Here is a 24,758-nt window from a genome sequence, read left to right on the forward strand (position 1 = left end):
TTATTTGAAAGATCATTCGCAACAACGTTATATTATGGAGTGGAAAAAGTGGATTGATTATATCCAGAACAAATATGGGACTAAAAATTTTCACTTAGCATTTGAATAAGTTTTTTTCTTTTTTTATGTGATATTAGTATTGCTTGTAGTCATTTCATATGAGCTAGAGTGCGATAGACTTAATAGTTTATTGTTGTTAACATATGGTTGTTTATGATTTTTTGCTTTTATACCTTGTATTTAGCTCTGGGAAGTCGGGGAGGGGGGAGGGGGGAAGGGGGGGAGGGTTAGGAAGGGTTGGGCAGAGGGAGGGGAGAGGGATTGTTAAAGATAAAATGTATTGTAAAACTTTTCAATAAAAAAAAGATCAGATGTTTGAAAACTATTTGAAAACTATTCAAAGGTATTTAAATTCTTCTCATTCAATAAAGATTAAGTCTTACTATCCTCGTTACAGTAGCGTAGGATACTTACTGCTGCATTTTCTAGAATCGTACAATGATCACCCAAACTAAAATTTCTTGCCCTTGGACAACTACAAAACAAAAAGGTTGCGATATTTTGCCTGTATATTAAAAAAAAGATTTTTATAAACAACACTAACTGCTGCATTGTCAAGTATACAGAATAGCTAATTAGACTTTGTCTTATAAATGAGTTTCCCAACACTTGAACCTCAGGATCCTTAAATCATCAGGAACTTTTATTGGTAAAAGCCAAAAGTAGCCTTCCTATCATATGGCATGAACAGAATTAAGCTGAGTTATGTTCCTTTCAGGGACGCAGTGGCTCAGTGGGTTAGGACGCTGAGCTTGTTGATCAGATGGTTGGCAGTTTGGCGGGTCGAATCCCGAGTACCGCGTAACAGAGTGAGCGCCTGTTACTCGTCCCAGCTTCTGCCAACCTAGCAGTTCAAAAGCATGTAAAAATGCAAGTAGAAAAATAAGGACCACTACGGTGGGAAGGTCATGCCGGCCACATGACCACGGAAACGTCCTCAGACAAGTGCTGGCTCTTTGGCTTTGAAACGGAGATGAGCACCGGCCCCTAGAGTTGGAAACGACTAGCACGCATGTGCAGGGGAACCTTTACCTTTACTTTATCTTTATGTTCCTTTCACTACTTAGATTCATGGCATGGAAAATGGCAGTTATGAAGAAATAAATGCACGACAAGCAATACACCATTGTTAGATTTTTATTGAATGCCACTCACATATAGCTGCATAGTAGTCAATGTAACAGACAGACACACAGGACTCATGTGTGCAACAATTAAACTTCCTATGAAACAAGCACCATTCCATTATTCCCTTCTGCATTGTTTTCAGGGCTGATAAGCACTAATGAAGTGAATGTTACAAATTAGTTTGAACTGAGAAGCAGCAAACAAGATGTACAGATGTGATAGCCAGATGGCTTTGCTCCCTGGTTGAAAGAGAACAAAATGCTGATAGCTGGGAACTGCAGCAAGGAGCAGAGTGGGGAAAAATGTGCAATGGTTTGTTTGATCTGCCCACAAAAGTTTCATGAAACACAGTAGTGTACAACATAAGTCTGCCAATTATTTTGCCAACTAAATTTTAGTTACATATATATTACTTAAGTACTAGAATGGAAATTTTCGTCTGAAACTTTCTTTTTCTTTCTAATTAGGTTTAGGCTATAATGAAGGAACCGCGAAATGTTACAAGTACAATATTATTTTTTTTTACAAACACAGCTGTTATTCTTGAAATAGTTCCTAATTTTAAAATTTAAATCCTTTATATATACCATTTGAATACAGACACACTGTTGATATAGATTTAAACATTTTTAACATTATTGCACCAAAATAACTTGAGACATGTATACTGTATCCAGATAGGACTGTGAAATTCACAATTTTATCAGAATGGAAGAACTGGTAACAAGTCACTCTTCTGTCCTCAAGTACCTCTAAAATGCCAAGCTATGAAGAATATTGTGTAGGACAGGGGTGTCAAACTGAAGGCCCATGGGCCGGATGCATCATAGCAAAACCGTGCCAACCCCATTGCTGTCAATGGCAAAAAAGTTGTGATACATTGCAACACGTCAATTGACGTAGCGAGTTTGACAACCCTGGTGTAGGAGATGAGCAGGCTGAGCCCAAGGGAAGGGCCAAATGTGTCATCAGTCATGAGTCCCTTTGCATCCACAAGAAATCTAAGTCCATCCCTTCTTGAATTCCTATGAGAGAAGAAGGACTAGGGGTGACATGATAGCAGTGTTCCAATATCTGAGGGGCTGCCCCAAAGAAGAGGGGGTCAACTTATTTTCCAAAGCACCAAAGGGCAGGACAAGAAACAATGAATGGAAACTAATCAAGGAGAGAAGCAACCTGGAATTAAGGAGAAACTTCCTAACAGTGAGGACAATTAACCAGTGGAACAGCTTGCCTTCAGAAGTTGTAGGTGCTTCATCACTGGAAGTTTTTAAGAAAAAACTGGGCACTCACCTAACTGAAATGGTATAGGGTCTCCTGTTTGAACAGGGGGATGGGCTAGAAGACCTCCAAAGTCCCTTCCAGCTCTATTCTGATTGATTGACTGACTCTTATCTACCACTAGTAGTTCAGATTCTTGTAGAGAGCTTAAGCTTGTAATAAATCTTTGTACCCATTTGAACTGCCTGGATTTCCTGATTTCTCTAGTGCTTGACATATTTTCTAGCTTTTGAAGTTTTCTCAGTGAAAGTCCAAATTAATCCTTCTAGACAGACAATCCAAGGTAAATTTGGCACTGGAAGAAACAAGTGTTTTCAAAATCAGGAAAGAAAACTCAGTATTGGGACTATTTTTTATTATTATTTTGAGAGTTCTAGAACAGGGGTGTCCAACTTCGGCAACTTTTAAGGCCTGTGGATGTCAAGTCCCAGAATTCCCCACATTCATTTTCCACTGGGCTCCACCAGTCTGATGTTACAGTTTCCATACTAAAATATACCAACTCAGAAATCTTTACTTTTGAATCTAATTAGATTTTCTTCACACATATATGGCTCAAATCTAATAACTGCAAATACTGAGCATTGATAAGCAATCTGATAGGTAGAACTATCCTAAAGATAGTTGCTCAGTTGGCTCTGCTATTCTCTACCAAATCAGGTATCTCAAATAGAATCATACCTGATTTCCATGTATGTAGCATAAAAATATTGTATATGCCAACTCTAAAATCAGTAGAGTTGAACTAAATGCGGTATGGCTCCAGCTTACCAAGTTCAGGATCACAGTAATTTGTTTTTAATAATATGTATCCTAATCCCAAGAAATATATTAGACAGGTAAAATTGCTGACAATTAAGTTTTTTATTCTTGTTTATATTTCCTCAAACATATTAAGGCCACACCTGGAATACTGCATCCAGTTTTGGTCACCATGATGTAAAAAAGATGTCGAGACTCTAGAAAGAGTACAGAGAAGAGCAACAAAGATGATTGGGGACTGGAGGCTAAAACATATAGGGAACGGTTGCTGGAATTGGGTATGTGTAGTTTAATGAAGAGAAGGGTGAGGGGTGACATGATAGCAGTGTTCCAATATCTCAGGGGCTGCCACAAAGAAGAGGGAGTCAAGCTATTCTCCAAAGCACCTGAAAGCAGGACAAGAAGCAACGGATGGAAACTAGTCAAGGAGAGAAGCAACCTAGAACTAAGGAGAAACTTCCTGACAGTTACAACAACTAACCAGTGGAACAACCTGCCTCCAGAAGCTGTGAATGCTCCAACACTGGAAGTTTTTAAGAAGAAACTGGACAGCCATTTGTCTGAAATGGTATAGGGTTTCCTGCCTTAGCAGGGGGTTGGACTAGATGACCTCCAAGGTCCCAACTTATTATTATTATTATATTTTTAAAATAAATATAATTTTTTGTATCTATATTCCTAATGTAACTTTTTGAAGCCCTAACCAAATACATAGAATTTTAATTAGACATTCATTTTTATATCTGAAAATGGATAGGAATGTCAAAAATTGAAATGTTATAATAGAATTAATATTTTATTAATGGAAAAGTAGTTATTGGATGAGATTCACTGACAGTGATGTTTATTAAATAAAGTAGTGCAAGTGTCAACCGTTATAAATTATTCAAAGGACCAATGCAAACAAATATAAGTTTTGAAAGGCAATATACACAGCAGCATAGTAGAATCTCTAACCTGTTTTAGTAGCTTGTTTTACCACCACATGCCCTTACGTGAAAACTCCAGCTATGTGAATTTTAAGGGCAACCATAGCAAAGCTAATACATTGATGACTGTGAGATGGCAGCAGAGAGTCACTTTGTTGTATCTTTTTGCTGCCATCTAGTGGTCTGATGGATTTTTAAAGCCTAAATATGGTAGCCTTACTGATAAAAGTAACAGTGCTGAAATTGAGTATTATTAAATTGTATTGTATCTATGCATTATCAAAGCAGTAATTTTTGCCATTGTCATTCCACTAAGCCAGACTTGTCAAACTCGCGACATATCGGAGCTTTCCCCCCACTGCCGGCAATGGGGTGGGCACGGTTTATTCATGATGCGTCTGGCCTGTGGGTTGGCAGTTTGACACCCCTGCACTAAGCTAAAACTTGCTATTTCCTCCTGCAGTAGAAAGAAACATCATTGCCTAATCTGGCCTTTGCTGAATAATTGCACTGAAATTATGGTACAGATGAGCTCCGGCTATTGAGTTCCAGATGATTTCACTAAGCCTTAATTTAAAGTACTTAGAACAAATTGATTTAAATTGAGGGCTGGAATCTCTTCCAACCTTCTGCTCAAAAGCAATTGCCTTCCTATAAGTTCCACTAAGGGCTAATGCACAAACAACCGTCAAGTTGGGAGGCCTGTAAATAGCTTCTTGAAATATCTTTGGAATAGCAAACCTTTTATGCAGATGATCCCAATTCACTAGGTTCTCCTTTCACATAATTGTAGCAGGCCTCTACATTGAAGGAGTTCCACAGTTGTGGATAGCTGCAATGCAGCAAATTTGGTGCGAGTGCCTGTGCAAGTAGTGAATAGCTTAAACATTACTTGAAAGTCAACTTTTAAAAACTCAAGTTGTTGCTCCTTTCGACTTCTGAGGAAAGATCTTCATCTCACGGGCAACTGATTTTCCCCTCAATGCTGATTCATTTCAATTTTATATTTATACATTAAATTAGATTCCAAATACAGTAGATCTCCAATTACAACTTTTAAAAGTTGGGAATATGCAAACTTAGTCTATGAGACTCTTTTACTCCTACATTATAACCTGAGGAAGCTTGGGATTTTATTATACAGCATGGACAAACAATTACATGCTTCAAAGCAAGAATGTTTTTATAGGCATTCATTGTATGTTAAATTAAAGTACCCTTCTCCATTGGGTATGCTTTGAGATTTTCAATGATTTTGAATGAGCAGTGCAAGGACTCCCATATGGAGCGTATAAGCCACAGAAAACTAAAGTCTAGCTCCAAATTAATTATGCCCTATTGTAGAAAAATAGAGGGAAAGTTGTCTTTAAAGTTTTACAAGAAGGGAGGGGACAAAGGTTAGAGATATATTAAGATTTTTATGGATACAGTGGGAGAGATTCCTCCCTCCTTCTCTCAAAATACTAGCATACTACTAGGCTCAGCTAAATGGTGAGACATTACAGTAGATAAAGTTATTAATGCAGCATTGGATTAATCTATGGAATTTGCTAACAGGAGGTATAGTTTGGGCAAGTTTCTTTTGGAAGGGATTTGGCAATTCATCCAAGAGTAAGGCTATTAATAGTGACTAGCCATTCTAACCAGCACTTTCAGCAACGGAGACAATGGGCTTCTCTGGTTCCCTTCCCAATAGCAGGGGGATGTTATTTCTATAATGTTAGCTACTGGGGAACAGAATATGTGACCACTGGTCTGATGTATTATGTTTTTAAGGCTCTTAAATGTAAAATTTGGGTAGTACTCAAATTACAACTGTAATGGAGACTGCTCACCGTGGTCATAGCTCATGATGGTTGTAATGTAAAAAAAAAAGGCTGATTTTTACAGCCTTTTTTGCAGTGGGTTTTAAGGGAATGCGTGGTTGTTAAAGAACCAATAGGGCAACGTGGCCATGTGATTGAAAGACACAGCAAACAGCCATAAATGCAGCCCAGTTGCCAAGGACCTAAAGTGCAGTCACATGACTGTGGCAGGACCCATTGTCAGAATTTTGAATCTGGGTTATAAGTATCCCCCGAGTAAGTTCACTGGAACTAAGCAAGTGGTCGTAAGCCTAGGGCTACCTTTATGGAAGCACCTTAAACTGGGGCTGTCATTCTAAGAAATTTCTGAAATAGAACTCCACTTCAGGGAAGATACGTGGCGTTTGTCACATATCAAAGTCTAACTTGCTATGCTTTTATACTTGATTTACATATTGAGCATATTAATTTTAAACTATGCACACTGATTTTAAAAATTATGGTGTGATTCTCAAATGATGAACACTCATGTAGTCCTACAATTGCCAAGGAACAACAGGCATAAACAACTTCCATCGGTAGGATTTTTAACAATAAGACAAGCTACGTTATTTGCATTCCAGACAAAAGCTAGCAAGTTTTTCCAAGACAGAATAACTACTGTTATAAATCACAGAGGACCTCAAGGACCACAGCAATTGACCAAGCCTGGGTTTCACAGCTGAAGGGACAATATTGACCATTTTCATTAGTCAATTCTGGAAGCCCTTTCCAAGGAGACCTGCAGAAAAACCAAGTCAACATATTACTATCTGAATAACTGCAAATATATTACACTAAAATAACATATCTTAAATGAATACAAGATAATGTCAGGGCAGATATGGGTTAGACAAATTTACCTCTTCCACCATATTTCTAGTTAGCTGCTTATATTTATTAATTTGTATTTATAAGAGAAAGTGGAAAAATCCCATATTACAGAAAAAATAGAAGGGCTCTATGCAGACAAATTTTTACAGAGCACACATACATTCCTATGGAATTCTGAGGGATATTCAGTTGCGGCATTTTGGCTCTAAATGGAATAAGGATTATGATTTGAAATGGAGAACAGATGTAGTCCTTGATTTATGATCACAACTTCCACTGCCAAGCAAGGCGGTTGTTAAGTGAATCACCACTGATTTGACAAACTTTTCTGCCCCGTTGTTAAGCAAATCACTGCAGTTGTTAAGTGAATCACATGATCATTAAGTGAATCTGGCTTCCTTTATAGACTTTGCTTGTCAGAAGCTGACTAAGAAGGTTGCATGTGGCGAACCCATGACTCTGGGATGCTGCTACTGTCATAAGCACACATCAATTGCCAAATGCCTAAATCCTGATCGCCTGACTTTGCAATGGTTGCAAGCATGAGGATTGGTTGCAAGTCTTTGAACAGTTGTTAAGCCGAGGCCTACATGAGAGTGATATGAAGAACCCAGAGATGAAATTAGCTCAACCCAGTGGTTCTTATTTGTAGTTCAGGGGGCTGTTCAGGGTTAAAGCATCTGTAAAGCATGAAAAGAAAAAAGGTCTGTGTCCTTATCAATATATTTTCCTTTCCTATGCAGCCTAGAATACAGAAATCTGCTCGGCCAGTGCACTGGGTTCCCAAGTATACAGACCTCAGTCCAGCCACTAATGCATACAAGTTATTGAATTTGAATTCCTAGCCTGTTCAACTTACCTCAGAGGGTGGTTGTTGTGGGGAAAATAGGAAGGAATATTAGATATGCTTGCCACCTTGAGTTGTTTATAAAAACAATAAAGGTGGAAGATAAATAAATAAATAAATAAATAAAGGATAAAAAATAGTGTTCTCAGACACTACCCAACCAATAATGCAGAGCTATGCATACTAATCTAGTTTCCAGTCAAAAGGCAGCAACTTTCTTACTGAATAATTTTTACATCTAGAAAAATCATCCTCTGAAAAAGGAAGATAATATAGCTCAAGTTCTTGCTTTTTCCTAACCTATCAAAACATTGATTTTCCTCATGAGTTTCAATTCAGAGAAACTCTCTGCAGAACAAACTCTTATTAGGATCTGAAATAGAAAATCAGAACTGTATTAAGGCCCTTGTAAACCTCAAGCACATTTATTATTTCAGCAGCCATCCAGATGATTGTGGCTGAAAAGGTATTCCCTGAACTTATATTCTTCAATAAGTCGCAGGGAATTTTATTTTGTTCAAGAGCACAACTAATCTTTTGAAGATCAGCATCTGCTTTATTTCCATGTGTGACTGCAAGAAGTCAAATTTACTTTCCCTGATTCCCTAACTTCCTATTAGGTATGATTTATTGATATTCAACCTATTCTTCGATAGCCGACTGGCTATTGCATCTGAAAGCAAACTAAGTATCAGACTTGGTTTTATTTGCTGTGCAAAAAACCTTAAAAGTCCAAAATTGAATTCAGTTCTGCTTTCTACATGATTCAAGTTCAGTCAGCACTGAACTAAGATATCTGTAATAGCTGTACATGTACGCAAAATAAAATAGCAATAATATCCTACATACGTTTAATTTTAACATATACAAATTTTGATGTAATGTTACTTTTCAGATTTTTTCTTGTTCAAGTTGAAAAACACTGCATAGGCTGTGCCTAATGAATCATACAGGCATGTAAAACATGTAGGAAGTGTGATTTTGCTGCTTGTTTGGTGCCATTTTTTTCATTCCCCATTCCTGAGCACTGGCATGCATGGATATAATATACTTTCTTGATTCTGATTTTAGATTGCTACTAATGGTTATAATATAAATTTATTTTGAGTTGAGATAAAACACATTACAAAAGTTAATAAATAATGGCCGATAATGCCTTCTGATTATTTGTCACTAAAAGAACAATATCCGTTCCTTTTTATAGAAAATGAATAGCCTATAAAAGCTATTATCATTTTAATTATTTTATTATGTGTTTCAGCTATATCTTGAAAATCTGCAGTGTCTGTCTTTGGCTCTTTTTTAATTTTGCATCATGTATATGTATATGTATATGTATATATGTGTGTGTGTGTATGTGTGTATATATATGTATATGTATATGTATATATATATGTGTATATATATATATATATATATATGTGTGTGTGTGTGTGTGTGTGTGTGTGTGTGTGTGTGTGTGTGTGTGTATCTTTGGTTATTCGGGTTTTTTCCCGCGTAGAACTAAAGGTGTAGGGGCGACGTTTCGACGGAATCCCATCCGTCATCATCAGGCTGGTGGCTTCTGCTTTCTTCTTCTGGGAGAAGCATGTGGCTGTTTGTTCCTCTTTTTTAAACTACCAGAGGGGGTGTGTTCTGTGGGTGGAGGTGTGCTCTGATTGGGTGGGGGAGTAAGTGTGTTCTGATTGGGTGGGAGTGTGTTTTGAATGGTGGGTGTGTTCTGATTGGGTGGGGGTGTGTTTTGAGTGGATGGGCTGGTCTCAGCTGCTAGCCTTAGACCTGAGCTGGTGAGTTGTGCTGCTTTTGTTTGGCTTCGTGTTTGTGGTGGTGCCATGTTTTTATAGTGGGTGTCAGTTTGCTTATTGTGTGGTTTGGAGGGGTTTAAAGTGGCTGATGTTGCAGCTGTAGTTAGGTTTCTGTTTTGTGGTTGTGCCTCGTTATCATTGTGGGTTCGGATTTGCTTTTTGAATGGTTGTGTGGTGGTGATGTCATGTGGTGTTATCATGAGTTTGGGTCTATCCTTCTTGGTGGTTGGGACTCGTCTGTCAATCAAGGCGGGTTTCCAAATGGTTGGTAGGCGAGAGGTATCATCTCATTTGTTTATGCTGTGGGGGCGTTTTTTTATCTCAATGGCTTCTCTGATTATTCTGTTGTTAAAATGTTCAATTTTGGCGATAGTTTTGGGGGTTTTTTTTAAATCAATTTCATGTCCCGTGGCTTCAAAGTGTTGGACCAGGGATGAAGTTTGTTCTCCTTTTCTGAGCGAGTTTTTGTGCTCTTCAATGCGTGCACTTATTCTTCTGTTGGTCTGTCCGATGTATGTGGTGGGGCAGGTGGTGCCATGTTTTTATAGTGGGTGTCAGTTTGCTTATTGTGTGGTTTGCGTATTGTGTGGCCGAACAAAAGCAGCACAACTCACCAGCTCAGGTCTGAGGCTGGCAGCTGAGACCAGCCCATCCACTCAAAACACACCCCCACCCAATCAGAACACACCCACCATTCAAAACACACTCCCACCCAATCAGAACACACTTAATCCCCCACCCAATCAGAGCACACCTCCACCCACAGAACACACCCCCTCTGGCAGTTTAAAAAAGAGGAACAAACAGCCACTACCACATGCTTCTCCCAGAAGAAGGAAGCTGAAGCCTCCAGCCTGATGATGACGGATGGGATTCCGTCGAAACGTTGCACCTACACCTTTAGTTCTACGCGGGGAAAAACCCGAATGACCGAAGACCCACATATAAACACCCGCGAAAACCTCAGAAAACACACACACACACACACACACACACACACACACACACACACACACACACATATATATATATATATATTCATGTGGTGAGAGCTATTTTGCTATCAAAATATTAATATCAAAATGGATGTTCAACAGTAATATTTTATATTGTATAAATAAGTTACCTCTCAAGATGAACATAATGGCGAGAAAGAACATTCTTAATCAAAAACACAGTCTTTGCATAGATCTCTGTACCAATTAACTTGGAGAAGTATAGCTTGGCACGAAGGAAATATCCAATTGGCCAAAGCCATTCCTTAAAAAAAAACAGAATTTTAATATGTTTTAATATGAAAAATGAAAATCTGAAATCAATTGATAAAAATTAATAAAGTATAATGCTTACAGGTCCTTGATGGTAATTGAATCCTTTAGACACATTATAATTATCATTGTCTAAGGCATTATCGTAAACACCACAATAAACCATATCACTAGGGAAAAAAAATAAAAGAGTCAATATTTCTGAGAAAGAGACATTAGGTTTTATGAAATTACTTAGGACAAATATCATTAAGATGGCGTTTGCCATTCATTTTTCTAGGATTTTAGATCTGATGTTTTATATATTAGTGAATCTTATTCTCAGTGAAGTATATTTATTTATTCACACATTATTTACTGCAAGAGAGTGTAAATGATGTCAACATTGCTTTATCTGCAGTGAAGCTGCATTAACACAATAGTGTTGTTGCACTAATGTAGTAATGACATTTCTATGACATTATTGTTTAAAATGTTCAGTTACAATTAATTAACATCTCAGAATGTGCTCTCTTGATAAGGATCAAGAAAAAAAATGATAAAATGCTGCTTGACTCCCTTGTACAATATCTCAGACTAGACAACAGGATACAGAGGAAACTAATATAAAAAATAAATAGTTGTCAGCTATGATCTTTGCAAAATCAATCCCATTGCAATCAAAGAAAAGCTTTTAAGACTTAGGCCTCTGACTATTAGTTAAGTCAAATCTATCTAAGTCAAATCTATCTTCAATGTAATTCCCACTACAGAATTTCTTTAAATTATGGTGATGTGACAGGAAAATAAGTACATTTGAGGCAGACTAAAACTTAGCTACTACTAGAAGTACAGGCAGGATTTTGATGAGGCAGAGGAACTAGAGATCAAATTGCCAACATACGCTGGATCATGGAGAAAGCTAGAGTTCCAGAAAAACATCTGCTTCACTGACTATGCTAAAGCCTTTGATTGTGTGGATCATAACAAACAGTGGCAAGTTCTTAAAGAGATGGGCGTATTTGTCTCTTGAGAAACCTATATGTGGGCCAAGAAGCAACAGTGAGAACTGGACACGGAACCACTGATTGGTTCAAAATTGGGAAAGGAGTCCGGCAAGGCTGTATACTGTCGCCCTGCCTATTTAAGTTATATGCAGAGCACATCATGAGAAAGGCAGGGCTAGATGAATCAAAAATTGGAATTAAGATTGCCGGAAGAAATATCAACAACCTAAGATATGCAGATGATACCACTCTAATGGCAGAAAGTGAAGAAGAACTAAAGAGCCTCTTGTTGCGGGTGAAGAAGGAGAGTGCAAAACTTGGGTTGAAACTAAACATTAACAAAACTAAGATCATGGCATCCGGCCCTCTCAATTCCTGGCAAATAGATGGGGAAGAAATGGAGGTAGTGACAGATTTTATTTTCCTGGGCTCTGAGATCACTGCAGATGGAGACTGTAGCCAAGAAATTAAAAGACACTTGCTCCTGGGGAGGAAAGCCATGGCAAATCTAGACAGCACACTAAAAAGCAGAGACATCACCCTGTCAACAAAAGTGCGTATAGTCAAGGCTATGGTCTTCCCAGTTGCAATGTATGGCAGTGAAAGTTGGAGCATAAGAAAGGCTGAGTGCCAAAGAATTGAGGCCTTTGAGCTATGGTGCTAGAGAAGACTCCTGCGAGTCCCTTGGACTGCAAGGCGATCAAACTGGTCAGTCCTAGAGGAGATCAACCCTGACTGCTCTTTAGAAGGCCAGATCCTGAAGTTGAAACTCAAATACTTTGGCCACCTAATGAGAAGGAAGGACTCACTGGAGAAGAGCCTAATGCTGGGAAAGATTGAGGGCAAGAGAAGAAGGGGACGACAGAGAATGAGGTGGCTGAATGGAGTCACTGAAGCAGTAGGTGTGAGCTTAAATGGACTCCAGAAGATGGTAGAGGACAGGAAGGCCTGGAGGAACATTGTCGATAGGGTCACGATGGGTTGGACACGACTTCGCAGCTAACAACAACAAAAACCTAGCTCTTATTTACAGTGATACTTATTCATTTACACTAGATAAACCTTCTTATGCAACCATGTCTCCATCATACTTGGCCCTTCCCACTCACTCTGGTGGAATATGCTACTCTGGATCCTGTCAGCCAAGGAATTGTGACTGACAGGGTCTGAAAGAGGTTTTTTTTTGCCATGGCTCCTGCTCTTTGGACAATCATCCCACATGAGGCAAGATCAGCCGATCATTTCTTTGGTCTTCCAAAAAAGCCAGAAAATCTGTTTTTCCAACTGGCTTGGAGTCCTGATGTGGGTATCCTGTTTTGGAAGTGGCTAGTAAATTAGTACAAGATCTCACTTCCACCCGGTCTATGCACTGGATTTTTATCCATTTCAATATTAATTTTAATGTTTTAGCTTTTAATGTCTGATATTTTCATGTTTTAATCCTATAATTGTTTTATTCTCTCTTTTTTGGTAATTTAACAAATAATAAAATACTTACTCTGGGTCTAAGGTTTTCATGCCAAGTGGACCAAGTAATTTTTTCTCTAACATTTCAAGTGCTTTCCAAGCATGCTCAGGAGAGAACAATTCAGGTGCCTTGATTTTTTTTTTAAAGTAGAAAAATACATCACATATAAACAACGGAAAAATACTGAAAAATTAAATATAAAAGATATATTTTGCAGTGTCCTCACAAGATTGTCATGACGTTATATCCCAGGTTATAAATAACATTTCACAAACTTATTTATCGAAGAGCATGATCCATAGGCGTTCCCTGCTTTGTCTCTAGTCCCATCCATTCCATTGCTTCTCCCAGCAAACTATCATCTTTATATCTTCCAATAGTTTAACCAATTTTTCTACTGAAAAGTATTCAAAATTGCTAACAAGTGTTAAAAACATATGCAAAAACACCACATGTCATTTTAAAAACTTCATACGCACCACAACCATTGCTATAGGGAAATTTGGCCTCAGTTGATAATCACACCAAGGACTTGATGCTCCGTAGCTGTCTTTGTATATGCCCCTCTTATGAACCAGAGTTGGATGTGTCTCATTGGGATCATTTGGGTTTTCAGAGACAAAAAACAGCTTTTCGAAATGGGCTTGGATTTTTCTGTTCCACTGATTATATGTAAAGGTCTCATCTCTCCCTGGAAAATAGTATCAGTTTTGTGTAATTGACTAATACAATAAAAAGCATCATTAAGGACACATCCAGGTAAGACATAGCTATTCTGTAATTAGAAACATGATGCTACTACCGTACAAATATATTATCTAAAATTCTCCAGATTCAGTATTGCTAACTATCATTCTGAATGGGGACACTACTTCCAGGACAGAACTGAAGCCCATTTCATCTGGAGGACCCATTAATAATAACAATGGTTATTATGTTCATCTGTATGGAGGCGGCAAAGAAACAGCGGATGGAAAACAGAATTTTGGGTTGCAGATATATTAGGGTGGATGGAATTAGATGGATGAAGAAATCATATTTTTTAATAACAATACCCCTTCCCACATGTGTCCCAAAGGTGCTTTTCAAAAGGCAACTAGACTGTCTTGTTTTTTCCCCCTTGAAGATGTTTTGCTTCACATCCTGAAGAACTGAAGAAGTTTCTTAGATGAGAAGCAAAACGTGTTGAGGAAGATAACCAAGAAATTGCCTCTTGAAAAGCATCTTTAGGACAACCATGACCTGGTTGACGATTGAGAATCTCCATAGACCTTCCATATATGGTCATATCCATTTTCTCTTTCTTTGCAAGCATCCTACAGGTTTAGGAGGGAAGGCTTGCCTTGCTCCTATTGACACTATGGCAGGTACATCTCTTCCCTCTTCCTGAGTTACTGGCCACATATTTTTCAGGATCATTTGTTTTTTGGCAGCTGGAGAGTCTTTCACTGTATAAAAAAGTCAACTCTTCCATTTTTCTTGCCAACCCCACCGGAACCCAGGCTGCCGGTATTAGGAGGAATAGCAAGAGAAGGACGTTTGTGTGTGCCTTTTTATTTGCCTCCCCACCAAAGTGGAATGTTCACTCAGTGCTTGATAGGTGACGTTGAATGGGCATACCTTATGATGTTGTTACGTAAGACCAGGGCTTTTTTTTGTTATAGAACGCTCAGAACGGAGTTCCGGCACCTTTTTTGGATGGACCCTTGTAGGGTAGGCAAGGCAGGTTGTATGACATGTGTGAGTTCCAACACCTTTTTCTTTTACAAAAAAGGCACCGCGTAAGACTGTTGTATGCATGTTAAAAATTCACCCCTGTGGGCAAAGAGTTGCAGAGCCTAATCCACAGAAGGAATTTAACTGTGTGGCAAGCGCTATAGCTATAAAGAGCTACATCCCCCATGGGAAAGAAAGAGTTCTTCAAACATGATTCTTCTGCTGTATTTCCTGCTTTCCTTCCCATAAGGAGAACAGCTCTTCAACTACCCAGTCCACCATGGTTAACCACAGTCTTCCCACCCCCCTCCCATGGACTGAATGCTGTTTTGCCTTCTTCATTTGAAGGGTGCTTTTCTTAGAAGTTCAGTGGTCTTACAGAACACACTGGGTACAACTCATCCTGCTCCCTCATATGGAAGGGACACACCTAATCCTTGCAGTGATGGGGGAGACAGGGTTGGCTCATTTCAAGCAAATAAGACACTTTTCCCTGCTTTATTTCCCTAAATCAGAACAGAACAGAAGAGAATGACAGAGTTGGAAGGGACCTTGGAGGTCTTCTAGTCCAATCCCCTTCTCAGGCAGGTTTCCCCTTTATCATTTCAGACAAATGATTGTCCAATCTCTTCTTAAAAGCCTCTAGTGCTGCAGCATCCACAACTTCTGGAGGCAAGTTGTTCCACTGATTAATTGTTCTAACTGTCAGGAAATTTCTCCTTATCAGAATTTAATTATTTGGCTATCTGGCTGTATCTTCTTTCTTTCTTTTTTGCTTAGCTGTTATTATTGCTGCATTTGGGTGAGCCGAACGTCAACAAAGCATTCTGTTCTGACTTTAGCAACAGTCATTGGCTAACAATCTATGCTGTATTTGTGCTCTTTGCCTAATTTTTTTTTGGGGGGGGGGGAAGTAACAGGCTAGTAAGAAGTGAGGAAAAGAGCATTTCTCCACTGTTTATGGAGGCAGTAAGAAATAGCTGTGTGAGTGAGATTATTTCTTATCCTCTCTGTAAATCAGCACAAATGAAGGCTTAGGGGAAATGGGGAAGAAAAATCCTCGAAATTTCTGCTGCAGTAAGCAGCTTGTGGGCGTCTCAGAATCCAAATTAAAATAAGAGCATGCAAAGAGCTATATACAGCTGTACCGCAACAGATCTCCAGAAAACCCATCCACATGGTAATATGGAAAAAATAAAGTTCCCTATTCTAGAAAAAAAAAGCTGGAATGTAAAGAATGAAAACATGATTTTAGGATGTCTTGCTTAATCTGATGCTCCCCTTCCCAAATGTATTAAATTGTAATCCTAGTACAAGTGGTGGGTACTAGAATAGAAAAAAAAAAGTTCTAGAACCATGGACAAAGGTAAACACTGCAACATTTTAAAGAGAAATTCAAACCCACATGTATTCAATAACATCAGATGTATTTTTTTCTTTGTTCTACAGTGGAACAGACAGCCGATTATATAGCTTGCTCCCATTTAATCTTCAAAACAATCCCACTTAACTAGTTGAATTGTCCCTTGCTCTTCCATCCCAACCATTTCTTGATTTAGGGAGAACTGAAATCCAGCTGACTCCTGTTGGATGCCCTATCCTCCCTGTTGCTTTCTGAGTGTTATTCAAAAAAACATGTAGTGTAATGGACTTTATAAACTTAAAGTGAAAGTGCGTAACAAGTGAAAGTAAAAAGATGGCGGCTAAACCTCCCCCAAAAACTCTTCGGAGTGCTGGAACTTCTCCGGTGCAACAGACATCATTGCAAGTGTTGCTTCCTCCTGCTGCATTGACATCGAAGGATTTACAAGATGTGTTTAAAGTGCATATTTTAAGATAGGCATTGTTGAGAGTTTGGAAGAAGTATAGACATAAGTTAGATTGTAAGATATTGGAAGAAGGAGGAACTGCCGACTATAGAAGAATGGACTTTAAAGGTTTCTGACCTGGCAGAGATGGCAAAGATATCGGCCTATTTGAAAGATCATTCGCAAGAACGCTATATTATGGAGTGGAGAAAATGGATTGAGTATATCCAGAACAAATATGGGACTAAAAAGTTTCATGTAGCATTTGAATGAGTCTTCCTTTCTTTTTTCCTTTTTTTCTCTTTTTTTTATATATTTTATATTAATAGTGTTTGTAGTTATCCTATATGAGCTAGAGAGTGATAGATTCTAGAGTTTATGGTTGTTAGCATACGGATGTTTATGATTGTTCTTTTTGTTTTTTATACCTTGTACTTAGCTCTGGGAAGTCGGGGGGGGGAGGGGGGAGGGGTAGGGAGGGAGGGGTAGGGGAGGGGTAGGGGGGACTGTTAAAGATAAAATGTATGATAAAACTTTTCAATAAAAAAAACATGTAGTGTGGAACATTTTGGGCACTTTATTACTATTATTAGTAATATCACTTTTCTACCTCCATTTTACACTGGAGCTATATTTACTTACCATGTCTTCTCACAGTAACTCCAGGATATGGAAATAACTTCTTCTCTGACAATTCCTGTAGCCAGCGAACGGTTGATTTGCATAGACCAACAATTTCCACAGCAGAACCATCTCTAAAAGGACAGCCACAGCAGAAAAGTAAGTTTCCCTTCCGTTCCCAAATAAAGATTTCGGCTATTATATTTATTGGTCATGCCAATAGCACAGAACTCTGATTATATCCCTTGTAACTCCCTTGTATATTTTGGAAGAGGGCAACATTAGTGTAATAAGAGAATGATTTTTAAAAACTATTTTGATATTGATGAGAAATATACCAGACAATCCAGAGAGGTAATGTCAGTCAAAACAGGCAGTAACTGGCTAGTGATGCCAGGAGTTAAATTTGGATCTCAAGATTTTCATAAACTCCTTTGGATATACAGGACTAATTTAAAAAACAGTTGTGGATTCATGCAAATGTAAAGTCACAAGCATTGCTTCTGTTACCATCTCAAGGGCTCCAAGTCCCGTTGAACAATATGTGTTGAGAGTTACACTTCAAAATTGGACAGGGACAGAACTCAAAGTTGGCAGGATTTATTCATTTACATATCTACATGCACAAATGCAATAAATTAACCTTTGTTAATTTTTATTTTCACCTATCCATAGCATAGTTTGTTTCTCTCATCTCTCGTTCTCTCAACTCCTTTATCTCTATAGCAAAACAAGTCAACAGGAACTAGCTGTTGTCTATTTGTTCGCAAGTAAATGGTGCTACAGTCAGCAGGTGGGCAATGGTGGCCTTATTTTAGTCTCTGACTGCAAGAAAAGGAAGTGAGCTTGCACTTTGATATTGTGGTTTTCTTTTTGAATAACTGGAAGAATGTTTTCTTCCTGATCCAGAAAAGAGGAAACAAAAAAATAGCTATTTACATGATAGAAGAAGGAGCTATCTATGCCACAGCTGCTCCCCCCTCCCCCGTTGCTTTGGATTGGGGAACAAAATGGAGAAGATGCAGACAATACAGGAAGACTTAAGGAGAACAGATACAGAATGCAGACAAGGTGGGAAGGATCAGGCAGAAATGGGGGAGAAATTGAAAAAAAAAGAGAAATACTAAAAACAGGGTTAAAAAGGCAGGAACTGAAGAAATAAAAATAGGCTGCACCCAATCCTTGACTAGCTCCCATTTAGTACAAAAGCTGAATTTGCACTCCTGTCCTAGCCCATGGTTTAGCGTTAGATCATGTGGAAATTAGGCCTTAGCAAGTCTAGTAATCCTTCCTTTGAATCAGATCTGGATTGCATATTTAATTCATGTGTAAATCTAAGTGTTTGTATGTCGAAATGCCCAAATGGGTAATTTCATTGATGCTCATTTTATATGAAGCCAACCTTGCCATTTAGCTTAGCAAAAGACAGGTAAAATTTAACGATCCTTCTGCTGCTAGATGTTTAATGCAAACAGAATGGTTTAAATATCATTTTTCATAAAATACTTCCATATTTTTAATCCAGAGGATTTCAAGCAAAACTCCTGCCTAGAAATGCCTGCGTGTTTATAAGTCTTTACATATATTTTATACATAAATCTATCTGAACTGAATATGAATATGCTTGAGAGAAAACTGGCAATGGACAGGGGTTCCATGTATTTAATTTAACCAGTTTGTTTTTCCACTGAAATAGCATTTTCCACTGAAAATAGATTTTTTTTTATTTAAAAAGAAACTAGTTCAAGGCAATTGGACTTAATAATTGAACTTAAGCAAACTCTGAACGCTCTGGCCAAACACTACTCTAAGGAAGCATTTGATATCAACTGTAGTAAAATTGAGATCCTGATTGTGGCAGAGACCTAAACAGCACGCCTAGAGTAGAAACGGCAAGAGTGTTGAACAAGGGCAATCTTTTGAATATTTGGACATGGTTTTCCATAGCTCCATCAAACACAGTGCACACCAAAATTATGTCCTAGAAAATACTCAAAAACCTGGCCAATTCTTTTCACTTTACCAGAGAAGCAGCACAGTGTGTCCCCAGCAGCACTGAAGCTATTATTCAGCTAAGACCTGTGCACAACTACGTTTTGGTGTTCAGTTAGGACACAGGTCTGCAACCCGCAGCTCCCCCTGAGGCTCCCAGTCCTCTGCCATGTGCAGTCCCCCCCCCAAAAAAAAGTGGGACTAAAAAAGTTCAACCAATCAATTCAAATATGCAGGGTAGGTGCATATCTCGCCTTGGCTCCACTCTTCAGTCAAACCCTGTTCTGCACATGCGCGCATGTACGTGCATGTACACACAGTTTTTGCGGCTCCCAGTTTTTCCTTTTGTGAGGGAACTGGTTCCGAGTGGCTCTTTCACTGTTTCAGGTTGCTGACCCCTGAGTTAGGACCTTACATTTTCTTTACTCCTCTTGAAAAGATCCAGCCTAAATTCCTAAGGGCTACTTTCCAGGTAGCCCCTTGCATTCCAAATGTAATATTAAGGAAGGAGGCAGGGCTATTTAAAGTCAAAATAGATCTATGGACCTGTATCATTCATGGTGCCTGAAGTCACTGTTCTTTCCTATATGTTTGAGTTCCTTTCTTATTGAGGACTATTACAAATCAGTATGGTTCAAGACAATCTCACAAAAACTTCAACTTCTCAGCTTTTCCAGGGAGGCGTTCCTAGTGATGGGTTATGAGGATGCACTCAGCATATTTAAACAATATTATCAAAAATGTGAAAGCCCAACCAGGAGCAGTCTGCTCTATTTAAGAATATTTTTTCACAGAAGTTAATCCCCTTTCTATAAACCAGTGAGATACTTACACCACATAACTATTTTCAAATTCTGAAGAGCTTTACCTTTAGCACACTTCAGTGATCTCCACACAAACATTTTTGAGGGATGATACAAAAAGAGTTCCTTATGAGCTGAGAAGTTGCCACCATGGACATAGATCTGTTGAAACTGCAGCTCATGTCTTGCTATTTGTACCCTCTATAACAGGGGTCCCCAATCCCCGGTCCATGGACCTGTACCAAGCCACAGCATGCCAACCGGTTTGCACAAACAAGGAAAGCCCCACCCACAGGATGCAGGTGTTGTGATTCAGGGTCAGCCTGTGGGTTCGGCAGTTGGGTCGGATGATTCAGAGGAGGAGGAGGAGGGGTTTGGAGAGCCTGCAGAGGACAGTTCTGAGGCTTCGCAGAACTCTCAGCCAGGCCCCTCCCATCTGGTTATTACGCAAACCCAGCTGTGTGAGCCTGACAGCGTGGATGAAGATGACCCACAGCTGGCCCTGTTCAAGGACGCCCGACACAGGAGGCAGTCAATCAGGAGTAAACAGAGGAAGGCAATAGGGCACCTCGGAAGGAGGCAGAGAGAAGTCACGCCTTGAACTGTTTAAAAGGGGAATGTGTGGGAGGGCTGGTTTGCTGAAGGCAACCGTTTGAATAGCTCCTGTTTTAGTGGTTCGTATTTTGTTTTGCTCAGTTTGCTCTGTTTTGGATCTGTTTTGTGTAAATAAATTTGGCGGGCTTACTTCCAGCCTTTTGCCTTTTGTAAAGGGGTTGTCCCTGCCTTTTCTGCAGGGCCGGTAGTAGGCTAGAACAGAACAGCAGGCAGCACACAAAACCCTCCAGTCCATGGAAAAACCTCTCTCCACATAACCAGTCCTGGTGCCCAAAAGGTTGGGAACCTCTGCTCTATAAGGATTCAAGGACTTAACATAACTCCTTACCTGGTAAATTCTGACCTTTTTTTAATATACAGCTGTATATTAAAGATCGGCAAGAGTCAGTCTCCTTGAGAATAGCTAAAATTTGTAATACTTCTAATATAAAACTGAGCTTCCTGCTCTTCCCTGCCCATCTTTTAATCCATACTGTTGTACGTCCATTGTTTATTTTTATTGTTTGATTGCTTTACTATTGTTATGTTTACATTTTTTTTAATCATTTTCCCCATTTTTACTGTGGTAAGCTGTCCAGATGAGATGGTTGGCAAATAAATTTAACAAACAAATACTGCCTATAAAATTAGGCAGACTTTTATTATCTACTAACAAACCCACACCAATTGTATTTTACATTGTTTTGTTTTTACTTTATTTTTTTAATCCATTTTTGATTGCAATTCTGATCAGTGACTGCAATAAAAACATTCATTCACTCATTCATAGTTGACAGCAATATCTTTACATTGATTTCTAATTAGTCAAACAATTACATTCAGGCTTTTAATGTGCTAATAATGCTACAAGCATTTGTGTAGTACCTTGGAGTGGCTGGAATTCCTTTGTTGCGAGCTCTATCGCTCTCTCCCATTTTATCCATCCAGGTACCACAATTAAAACGGTTCCCTCCAAAGACAAAGCCCGTTTCCATGTCCACGCCTGCAGTTACGTTAAAGCCTACAAAGTACAAATATTAGCTTGTTTTCCAGAAAGGCCACATGAAAATGTTGCCCCATTTTTGAGCTTTTATGGCAGCCCAAATTAAATTGACTGACAACACAAGTCATATGAATGCTGTATTTTAAGTCATGGAAAAGTGTATCTTTAAGGGATTTAAAGAAAATCTCACTTTATTTCAAGATATTTTAGGAAGCTAAGAAATAAACATGAAAAAATAGTTACAAAATGTATACCTTCATCTCTCATGTTTCGATCTATTTGTGGGCCAGCATTCCTCTCTCGGAAATCTATGCCTTGGGCATGCTTTTGCATTGCTTCCTGTATCACTTCATATAATGGCTGATCCTGGATATCAGTAGTTTAAATATAGAGGAAGAAAGGAAAAAAAACCCTAAATTAAAAACCCACATAACAAAGAACATAGAGTTTGTAAAGGAATCTCCTATTCAGAGGCAAGTCTAATGGACTCACGCTCAAGAGAGTGTGTACTGGATTTATGTCCCACGTTTCCTCCAGAACTTCAAAATGATTACATAAAACTCATTTTATCTGTGGAAAACTATTATATGAGTTAGGTTGGGCTAAAAAAGACTGATGGGCCCCAAGTCTCCTAGTGCATGGATTTGCCTGAAAATAAATTTGAAACTGAATATTCTCACTTTACTCACTCCAACACATTAAACTCTGCAATTCATTCCCCCCCCCATTCAAACATGTCTGAATCTTGGAAACTCTTGAACAAATTCTTGTAATTTTCTTGACAAGGTTACCATTGCTTCCTTCTGAGGGCTGAGAGAAAGTGACTGGCTCATGGTCACCCAGCTGGCTTTGCCCTAAGGGAGGACTAGAACTCATGGTCTCCTGGTTTCTAGCCCAATGCCTTAACCACTACACCAAATTGTCTCTCAAAATTTCAGAGTGGTCCTCTGTACTATATGATATTAAGTGTAAATTTAAGTGTAAATTTACTATGTGATATCAAGTGTAAATTTAAGGTGCTGAAGAGAGATCCAGTCAGCATTTCTCCTTCCGATGCAGGTCAAAAATGCTTCAACACTACAGTGCAATAATATATACAACTGGTTTCTTTAGAAAAAATACACTTCCTTTTAACATTTGTCCCTTGATGAGCATGATTGCAACAATAAGACTATGTCAATGACAGTAATACTATAATATTGAAGTTCTTTGGGCAAGGATTTACATTTTATTTAAACTGCTGAACAAGAGTTTCTTGGAGAATTTCCTTCCTAACCACTTGTAAGGACAAAACCTTTTTACCTTATCAGAAGCCACCAAGCATAATGATCCAAGCTGTTTTTTGTACTCACAACAGCATCAGGCAGTTATAGGCACCACAACAGGATCAATCTACTTCAGCAATAGTCCCACATGAGCTAAAGTCAACTCCCAAACCTGGAAGATTCCTCTCCCAAATTAACACATCGATAAAAACATGTAAGAAATTGAACTGAGCTAAAAGAGAGAAGCTATAATTACCATTTTGCCTGCTGGCTGAGGTAGAGAATCATCAGTAGGATACATTCTAGATATTGGACAGTTGAGAATGTCTATGCCATTTGGAACGGTTTTACAATAATCTTGTATACACTGAAGCCACCACCATACAGCATCACGACAATTGTACCTGGCATGAGTACCTTGGCCAAGCAGATTAGGAATTAGACCATGCCTTAAGGTGCCAGCAAATGCTAATATTATGTTCCTGAAACCAGAGAGATGGAGAAGGGAGTGAATATAAAATGGTAGGCTTTCAAGTTGTCTATTAAATTTCACTAAAAATATGTGAAGTAAAAATGGCTTTAAAATCCCGCCTGGTCATAAGATGCTCACTTAACAACTGCATCACTTAGTAAAGAGGTTTCTGATTCCAATTGTAGTAGTAAATAGAGGACTGCCTGTATTTAATCTTGCATAGATTAAATCATCCTGTTTAATTTCCAGAGGATTGGCTGAAAGGCACTCAGGCCAGGAGTAAGGTGGGTTACACAAACAAATAATTCTATCCTCTCTATTTGGAAAACATTAACTAAAATGTAAGCATATAAGCATTGCTTTAAATGACTAGAACCTTATTTACCCCAATGCAAATTTCTATTGTTATTTTTCTGTTGGTATAAATATTTACTTTAGTGTGTGGATGGGTAGGTAGGTAAGGAGAGAGAGAGAGAGAGAGAGAGAGAGAGAGAGAGAGAGAGAGAGAGAGAGAGAGAGAGAGAGAGAGAGAGAGAGAGAAAATCAGGTACTATTGACATTTGTAACACCTTTACCTTGCTTCCAAGTAGCGTCCAGTAACTAACATCAGCCCTCTCAGTGCAATAAAGGTATCTCTTCCCCAGCAACGGAAAATGCCAGATGAGAAATGAGGTAAACCTGAAGAGTGAGAGACAAAGCAGATGTAAAGCGTTAGAACTTAATAGCTCTTTACCTTTCAAAAACAGCTTACTTTATATTTATGGCTGAGCCACACTCTGCTCCATTCCCTCTCAGTAACTCAATTTGGATGACGTCCATCTGCACAAAGTCATCCTAATTTATCAACAAAATGAAGACTGGGACCTTCCTTGTACTCATTAGCTAGCAAAACCTATCTACAGGATAAGATAGATGAACCTTTTGTTTCTCTGTTTGATAACGGTCACCTGGAACCAATACGAGTTCAAAAAGGAATACGAACTCTTGGGAGAAAGGTCCTAAAATATACAGAGGAAATACTAGGCCTTTATATCGTAATATATGAACACATTATTTTCTTAATACTGTAAGAAAATATATTTTTTTACTTTTTGTACTTGTATCTGACTATAACATTAAAATCAGCTCTGTCACACTGTTCTGTCAAGCTCTATTTAAATCACAATTTCTTTTGGTTTTTTGCTTGCCACTAGAGCACTAAATCTGACATGAGATTTGACATGAAGTTGATTCCAATACCTACATATTTACTTATATTTTCTTTTAGCACAG

General features: G+C 38.6%; 1 protein-coding gene across 2 annotated transcripts in view; it reads right to left on the reverse strand.

Moving 5' to 3' along the window:
• Nucleotides 1-1,187: 1,187 nt before the first annotated feature.
• The window catches only part of AGL (amylo-alpha-1,6-glucosidase and 4-alpha-glucanotransferase), a 59,986-nt gene continuing 36,415 nt past the window's right edge, over nt 1,188-24,758 (reverse strand). For both annotated transcript variants that reach the window (XM_083360481.1, XM_083360482.1), the window contains exons 24-33: nt 24,062-24,164; nt 23,271-23,496; nt 22,004-22,115; nt 21,632-21,767; nt 17,379-17,491; nt 13,692-13,903; nt 13,243-13,340; nt 10,841-10,928; nt 10,617-10,750; nt 1,188-6,746 (exon numbers count right to left, since the gene is read on the reverse strand). In XM_083360481.1, coding sequence (XP_083216607.1) covers nt 6,629-6,746; nt 10,617-10,750; nt 10,841-10,928; nt 13,243-13,340; nt 13,692-13,903; nt 17,379-17,491; nt 21,632-21,767; nt 22,004-22,115; nt 23,271-23,496; nt 24,062-24,164 — 1,340 coding nt within the window. In that variant the 3' untranslated portion in view covers nt 1,188-6,628. The remainder of the gene's footprint in view (nt 6,747-10,616; nt 10,751-10,840; nt 10,929-13,242; nt 13,341-13,691; nt 13,904-17,378; nt 17,492-21,631; nt 21,768-22,003; nt 22,116-23,270; nt 23,497-24,061; nt 24,165-24,758) is intronic.

The sequence above is a fragment of the Vipera ursinii genome (genome assembly GCF_947247035.1).
Source record: "Vipera ursinii genome assembly, chromosome: 3".
NCBI classification, from domain to species: Eukaryota; Metazoa; Chordata; class Lepidosauria; order Squamata; family Viperidae; genus Vipera; species Vipera ursinii.